Source organism: Macrotis lagotis, chromosome 1 (assembly GCF_037893015.1).
Source record: "Macrotis lagotis isolate mMagLag1 chromosome 1, bilby.v1.9.chrom.fasta, whole genome shotgun sequence".
In the NCBI taxonomy this organism is placed as follows: domain Eukaryota; kingdom Metazoa; phylum Chordata; class Mammalia; order Peramelemorphia; family Peramelidae; genus Macrotis; species Macrotis lagotis.
Window position 1 is genome coordinate 281,900,986 of NC_133658.1, and position 8,117 is coordinate 281,909,102.

Sequence of the window (8,117 nt, forward strand, 5' to 3'; positions counted from 1 at the left end):
AAAGCATCTAGTTCACTATTATAATTTCAATGTGATGGTAAGGATAAAATGAGAAACTATAAAGTGCTTTGCAAACCTCAAAGTTCTATATAAATGCTAGTTATCTTCCCCACTGAGATCTGTTTCTTAAGTTCCTGAAATACCAGCTCTTCCATCCTAATGGTCTTCACCAAGACCAATTCTTAAAGCCCCAGATATTATAAGGGGAACCTTCAATCCAATGGTACTGTATTCCCTCCTTCTTCAATAAACATAGCCCAACCCTTGCCCAACTCCACTCACCAAGAAACCAGTTTCTCTTGCCCACCATTAAGTGATCTGCAAATCTGGCTGCTGACCCTTTGCAACCTGGGTGTGTCCAGTTCACTCTCCATTCGTTGTAGCTGTTAAAAAAAGCACATTTAGTCTCTGGAAGGACAGATGCCCCATTTTACCAGCTGCTTCTATTGCAGAGTTGAGGAGGTGGTGGTTGCTTGTTTTTCTAGACTAGCACACAGCCTGGCTCTAATTAATGCTACTATTTATTTCTCACCGCCTCTCAGAGGAGAAAGACAAACAGTTTGCAAGCTGGGACATGCCCACTGTCTTGGAAAGTATTCAGAAGGCTGTGAAGATAAGACAGACCCCAAAGTTTTCCTATTATTTGTACTCACCCACATGCTTGGTAATTACCTACAAAGGACTTATCACTAAGCAGCTGAAGCTTATAATAGAGAGCTCCAAGGTCACTATAGCATCAAGCAGCCATCTCCCCAGACACCTCCCCAAGGGCAGTTAAGCCTCAAAGCCTCCTAGCCAATCAACATCCCACTATCTGGGAAAGATCCAAATTGACCAGATCCTCTGATTAGCTACTTCAGTACACACCAGGCAAGCAAAGCCCCAAAGCCTCCAAGTCAGAGAAAGCAGGAAAGAGATCTAAATGCAAAATGGATCAAACAGAACAACTTACCACATGCCTGGCTCTTTGAAGGCTGGTCCAAGCCAAGGCCACATCTGGGGAAATGATATGCAGATGCTGAGAATTCCAGAGCACATATAATGCCCATGTACCTCAAAGCCAAATCTCCCCTTGGGCACACTGAGTTGTGCTTTTGGAATAAGTTGTGTAGCTTCTGAGGAATTCTTGAGCTACTAAATTCCTTTTGTGTAATTTTTGCCTTTTAAAAACACAAATCGTTGCCACCTTTCTATGAATCTCCTTTTTGTCTGGATCTGATTTTTTTTTCAGATCCAGAATGAGAATAGTTTCAGAAAGTATTATCCATCAAATGTTTCCATAGTTCAACACCGACACAAAGATGCTGATCAAAATTCAAAGAAACTCAAAAGGAGCAAAGCAGAAGGCAGATGCAAAGCATTAGAATAATATTATTCAATAATCAAATAATTTAGGAAGATATCATAAAGGAAGAGACAGAAATAAATGATGTCTTTGGACTCCTAGTGGAGTCACTTCATTTGTTTTGGGTTTTTTTTTTAGGTTTTTGCAAGGCAAATGGGTTTAAGTGGCTTGCCCAAGGCCACACAGCTAGGTAATTATTAAGTGTCTGGGGTTGGATTTGAACCCAGGTACTCCTGGTGGAGTCACTTTAAACATTACTAAATGAGACACTCCAAATGTTTAGCAAATGAATTCATAAATTGCTTTGGCCATATCCAGCCCCTATGGTCTAATACTTTAAAAAATCCCTCTATAAATCAACCAAAAACCTTGACATACTGATAAGATTCTTGAATGCTTTCTGTGAGCTTAGTATTCTCAACAAGTTACTAATAGCTTCAAGTCCCCTCCTAACACTTCCAAGACTTTGCAAGGAGTGCTTCCTTTCAGTTTAACCCCTCTGCCCCAAAAAGCGTGTTAAAGAAGTACTGCCAAAAAATATTCATAGAACCTGCCTCTGAACCCCAGATTCAAAGAATATAAATTTGAGGGATCTGTATATTTTCTTCGTTTTTCCTTCAACTCATGCCTGGAATAATCTCTTCTGATAGAAAGATGTCTGTTATTTTCAGACCTACCACAAAGACAACCTCATCTAGGATTATGAGTTACTAAATAGGAAATGGAAGAAAGACACCTAGCCAACTGGAGGGCCAACTAATCAAAGCCATGGTTCTTATGGGAAGTCAAAGTGGAACTGATGTTCCAGCAGAGGCATCTAATTTTTCCTCATTGGGAGGGAAGTTAAATTAGTTTCTAAGGTATATTTCAATTCTAAGGATCTGAATTTAAAAATTAGAAAAGTACAAAATGATGTATCTTGGCTTTCTGTAGGGACTGTCTCAAAATAAAATGCTAATTACTCCTGATAAACATGATCAAATCAATTCTTAACTCATGGTCCAAAAAAATTAAAGACTTTATAAGGTTTCTGACATACTGTACAGCATATGGAACATTACTAGAATGCGAAACTTGAAATGTCAGGTCTCTAATATAAACTAAGCATTTCCTTTTGTAGATTTGTTGTTTGGTTTATGGTAAATGTTCATTTTCTCCTCTGGATTTGAAACTGGAAACTGGAAGGGGCAGTTAGGTGGCACTGTGGATAGAGCACTGACCCTGGAGTCAGGAGGACCTGAGTTCAAATCCAACCCCAGACACTTAATAATTGGCTAGCTGTGTGGCCCTGAGCAAGTCACTTAATCTCAATATCTTGCAAAAAAAAATATTTGAAACTGGAAAGGATCTTTGGAGATCATCTAGCTCAAAACTCTCATTTTACAGATGAAACAATTGAATCCTATTGTATGTTAAATGATTTGCCCAAGATCACAAAACAAGTAGCTGTTGGCCCTATAGGAATAAAGTGTTACCTACCTGACAAAAAAAAAAAAAATAGAGAATTCTTTCTAGAGTCTTAGAGTTCTTGGGGCAGCTAGACCTGGAGTCAGGAGGAACTGAGTTCAAATTCGACCTCCAACACTTAATAATTACCTAGCTGTGTGATCTTGGGCAAATCACAACCCCATTGCCTTGCAAAAAATAAATAAATAAATAAATGAAAAATAGAGTCTTAAAAGGTCTTGTTGGTTTTTCTGTGACCAATATCTCCTGCTTGACCCCTACCACATGAGGGCAAGATTATATTGCCACTCAAAGCCTGAGCCCAGCATAAGATTGGGATAAGGGATAAGAAACACATAAATACCACTTCTTGCCCTCTGGACTCTTTCAGTTGGGATAGGGATACAGTATAGACAGGGATATGCTAATAAATGTTTAACAATCAGCTAGGCTCTCCTTACCAAAAAACGCACACTTTTAAGTTTAATCTGCATTATTAATATATTCTCAATTTCTTTGTTAAGTCTAGAAAAATCAACAAAACAACAAAACTAGCTCTGATTTGTAGTGTTTGCCAGTTTTAAAACTGTAAATACTCACACTGGAAACTGAACAATCAAGGCTATAGCATGCCGATAATAGAGGGCTTCAAAATCTCTTCCTCACCTCCCATAGGATTGGGAAAATCTAGTCTTTCTTTAGCTACTTCCTTCCGTGGGTCCTTAAGAAACAATAAATTCCAGAAAGGACCTACTCTTTGTTTATCTCTACCCACCAAGCTCCTCCCTCTAGGTTTAGTTCAACTGCCACCTCCTCCAGGAAGCTTTCCTTAAATGAAAGTGGGGAATCCTCCCTAACTGAAAAGGAACTCTCCTTCCTCAAATTTTTCTAAAGCACTTTGTCTAAACCTCTCCTTTGCCTCTATCACTTCTACCTTTGTATCCATACTTATTTGGGTGCGTGTTGTGAGTTCTCCCTAGGAAAGTATGAGCTGCTTGGCACCTTAATCTCCAGAAAGGATTATAATGCTTGTTTTGTTTTTTTTAACGGAAATGCTGATAGGGGAATGGGAGTGAAAAGGAGCTCTCCTTGGTTTGTGGGAAAGAGACCTTCATATCGAGACGCCCCACACAACAACCATCTAGCTATTCCCAAAGAACTGGTCCTTTTTAAAAAACAAACAACAAAAACCAAAACCATCTCCACCCTTCACTTTGTTCTTTGGCTTCCTGGTCTGCCATTCAAGTGCTGGTTATAATGAAAGAGGAGACAACTGCTCCTGGTAGAAGACTCAGAATGGGCAAGGTGGTGAAGGAGGAGAAGAGAAGCAAGCTCAAGTTTCTGCAGCCTTTGGAAAGGTTCTGATGTGACCTATCACCTGTGTTCAGGGAAAGTCCACTTCCTAGCCCTGTTCTGTCCCATCTCCAACTATTTCCCCATCCACCACCAAGAGCTTAGATTCAAATCACTCACCAGGCAAAAGATCTGATGGGAGGGAAGCAGCAGGAGAAGCCATTGGGGGGTTCCCCTTGGAATCTGAGAGAGCCATCTGAAAACACAAATAACAACCCCAGCCAACAACCCAGCCTCCTTCCTGGCCTGACTGTTAGTTGGGCTGAGGCTGTTGCCGGAGGAACCCAGGTATCCCCGCCCAGCTCCGCCCCAAAACTAGCCTAAAGCGCGAGGAGGGGCAAATCGGGAGGAGGAGGGAGAGAGAGAAAATCCGGGCGCGGTTCTGTTCATCCGGGTCCCTTTGTCGGCTTCACCTGCTTCACCTGGTGGGCACTGCCCCAGCAGCCCCGCCCCACTCAGGAACCTTTGGAGTAGAAAGCAAGCATCCCTTTCCAGTCCGGGTCCTCTCCTTTTCCTCTTCCTTCAACCTCTACTCTTCAAAAAAAGGAGAAAAGGAGCATACTGGGACCCTTACCTGATGCCTCAGGTAGGCAGAGTTTTCTGCCTGATGGGATCTGGCTAGATGTATGGAAGAAGTTCAAAGAAAAGGGAGGAACTTCGGAGGTCTTGTAGTCAAATATCATGGCTGATGTTTGATGTTATCTAAGCACTATCCAGGAAACTGGTACATGGACTCATAACGTTTAGACCAAATAAAAAAAAAAACAAAAACCAAGGCCCTAAGAATTATCTAGTTTAAAACTCTCCATTTTATAGATGAGGAAACTGATGTTCCAGAGGTGGTGGGTACCTTTCTGAAAGTTACTCAAATAATTAAGTAGCAAGTTAGGATCCAAAGCCAAATCCTCTGCTCCCGAATCCCGGAGCGTCAGTCTGCCTCTTTTATCTCAAAATCTGTCAAGGAATTCAGTGGCAGGCATTTACTCTTATAGACAATTTCTATGCTACATTTGAAGCTAACTTTTCTGGGCTGACTGGTGTCTGTTTACAATATCCCCTTTGTTAAAAAGAAGAGGAGGAGGAGGTGGAGGAGGAGGAGGAGGTGGAGGAGGAGGAGGAGGAGGAGGAGGAGGAGGAGGAGGAGGAGGAGGAGGAGGAGGAGGAGGAAGCTTCTGCACTCTTCTCCCACACCAGGGAAAGAAAAATACAGTCATCATCCTAAATGTGAAGGAGAGCTTGGAGCCGGGGATCTCAAGTTATCCTCCATCCCCTAGCTGAGCTCTCAGAATTTAACTACATCTTACAGCCAAACTGCTTGTCAGAACAGATTTGTACCCAACACAATGTAGCTGTGGGTTCCTTAAATTTAACTAATGCAGACCATAAGAGGAAAGCAGAATGGACCAAAAGAATAGGGAAGGGCTAAAGGTCTAGCGGTCATGGTGAAAGAGATGAGAAGTTTCACTGACAATGAATTGGAAGAAAGATAAGACTCTAATTAGAGAATACACTAGGTAATTATTAGTTGAGATAAATTGTTTCTAATGTTACAATTAGACTAGTTACCACCTGGACACTTTTTCCTTCTTAAGGATGAAACTCCTTTTGTGTAAGTGCTTGAATAGGGAAGCCCTTCTTGCTGGGCAAAAACTGTCAGTCAGTACAATGGAAAGCATGCTAAATTTGAGCAGATCTGAGTTGGCATCCTGTCGCTTGTTGCCTAGATGATCCTAGGCAAATCACTGACCATTCTGGGACTCAGATTCCTTATCTGTTCAATGTCAGTCACAAGCATTTATTAAGGACTGTATAATTGTAAAGAAGACTTTAGTTGCTAGGGAGAGCTTTCAGTTTATCTGAGCCTTGAAGGAAACTAAGAGGCAGAAGTAAGGAAAGAAAGCATTCTAGTTATGAGGGATAATCAATGAAAAGGTACTGACAGGAGATGAAGCATCATCTTTGAGGAACAACAAGTATATCAGCATAGTTGACTTGCAGAATGTTTGAAGAATAGTCAAAAATTAAAAAAAAAAGAATAGTCAAAAGACCAGAAAGTTAGAAAGAGTCCAGATCTAGTATTTTATGACACCTAAAATCCCTCTCACACTGCCCCCATAAAGGTTTGAACTAAGAAATATGAGATCCATTGAGGCTTCCCCAAAATCCATAGGATGGGCACCATTCTATGTGAGTTCGAAGTGAAGGGTGTTGGAAGTGTCAAAAGAATATCTAGATTCAAGATAATATGGTTCAATACCTTGACAATGCTTAGCATTGTTGATAAAGAGTGGTGGCTTGGGTAAAGATTCAGACAAACCATCTTGCACAAAGTCAGGCCACTCAGGCAAGTCTCAGTCACCAGTTTCTCTTCCTACCCAATGCCTAATCTGCCCACATTTATTTTGGGACCAGGGTCTCTTCTACCACTCACATTCATCTTTTTCTTCTATCCTTAATACATTATAAATCACCCACGTTCAGGCCTTTTCTGGATCCCTGTTTCCAGTCTTTGTTTGACAGGACAAAGTTGAGGATACTCCCCAATTTTGAAGGGGAAGATACAGAGAGCAAGAATCCAGGACTGGTAAAAAACAAATGAAAACCCTGGGATTATCCAGTTGGATAAGGAAATATCTCACAGAAACAGTACCTACTTTTACAAAAGAAGTCATCTTCCTTGAGGGATGGTGAGGTCTACTTTGTTCCCACCAAAACTAGCACAGAAGCTATATCCTAAATGGTTCAAGTCAGACACAAGTAAATAACTGAACACATTCAAAGATGTTGAAAGTTGAAATAAAACAGTTACTACAAACCATAGACTCTTTCTTCAACCAGACCCTTCACAACTTCTCAGGGAAATATTGGTTTTAAAGGTCAACTTCACTGCTTCCTTTTAAGGAATGCAAGCATCCCAGATCCAGAATACAGTCATTCAAAACCAGGGACAGAACTTTCTGGTTAGAGGGAGGAAGAAGTTGAAGAGATTCTGGTCACAGATAAAGGAGGAGGTTAGAGAAGATGAAGAAAAGATGAATTTGAGTGGTAGAAGAAGAAACCCTGGTCTCAAATAAAATGTGGGCAAATTAGGATTTGGTTAGGAGGAGGAATTGGTGGCTGAGACCTCCTTGGCTACAGGTAGTGGTTTGTACCAAGATCCCAGAAAGTCTAGGTGTGGCAGACTTTCTAGGCTAGGTTTCTCAATGGATCCAGAATTCTCTGCCATACCCTTTTGCCCCCTAGGCAGCAATCTCTGGAAGGCTGAATAACTGCACCTTGTTGGTGTATATCAAGGCTTATAAAATTGGATCTATTCCCTAATTGGAACTTCTACCAAGGAAATTTGGTAATTTTCCTTGTTAGCCATATCTTTGACAAGAAGCAGAGTCATGAAGCATTTAGCAGTCCTCATTTTCCTACCATAATTTGAAATGGATGAGAAGAATATATGTGAATGACCCTGTTCAGAGATAATTTCATCAGGGGAGGAAGTAGAGAGGAGAGAAGGTAGCAAGTAAACTTCTGAGTAATGTCATAATAAACCATGAAAAGTGATCGTCTCAAGGTACAAAATGAGACATACATTTTTAGACATTGCCAATGTGGGATTTCTATGCATATTTATTACAAAGGCATTTTTCAAAGTGGGGGGGGAAGAAAAATGAGAGATGGGAGAGAAATATTTTTAAGTTAAAAAAAGAACTTTTAAAAAAGTGAAAGTAGTTGATTGCCAAAGAAACAAAAACCTTTAAGAAGGAAATCAGATCCTAGGAAAGTGTCTGAGCTCTTGTGATTGTGCAGAAGGAGAGGGTTGTGTCCAGTGACTGGTGGCCTGGTCAAAGTCCTTATTGTTCCACCTTTGAGATGATTTTGGGGTTTTGGGGAGGTTGTTTTTTGCAAGGCAATGGGGTTGAGTGACTTGTCCAAGGTCACCCAGCTAGGTAATTATTGTTTGAGGCCGCATTTGAACTCA

At 40.9% G+C, this 8,117-nt stretch overlaps 1 protein-coding gene across 3 annotated transcripts in view; it reads right to left on the reverse strand.

The window, feature by feature from the left end:
• CCDC187 (coiled-coil domain containing 187) overlaps window positions 1-4,405 on the reverse strand; it is a 130,496-nt gene extending 126,091 nt beyond the window's left edge. For 2 of the 3 annotated variants that reach the window (XM_074210687.1, XM_074210686.1), the window contains exons 1-3: window positions 4,265-4,405; window positions 953-996; window positions 283-383 (exon numbers count right to left, since the gene is read on the reverse strand). In XM_074210687.1, the coding sequence (XP_074066788.1) occupies window positions 283-383; window positions 953-996; window positions 4,265-4,340 (221 nt within the window). In that variant the 5' untranslated portion in view covers window positions 4,341-4,405. The remainder of the gene's footprint in view (window positions 1-282; window positions 384-952; window positions 997-4,264) is intronic. The other variant, XM_074210688.1, reaches the window with a different exon arrangement.
• Window positions 4,406-8,117: the final 3,712 nt, after the last annotated feature.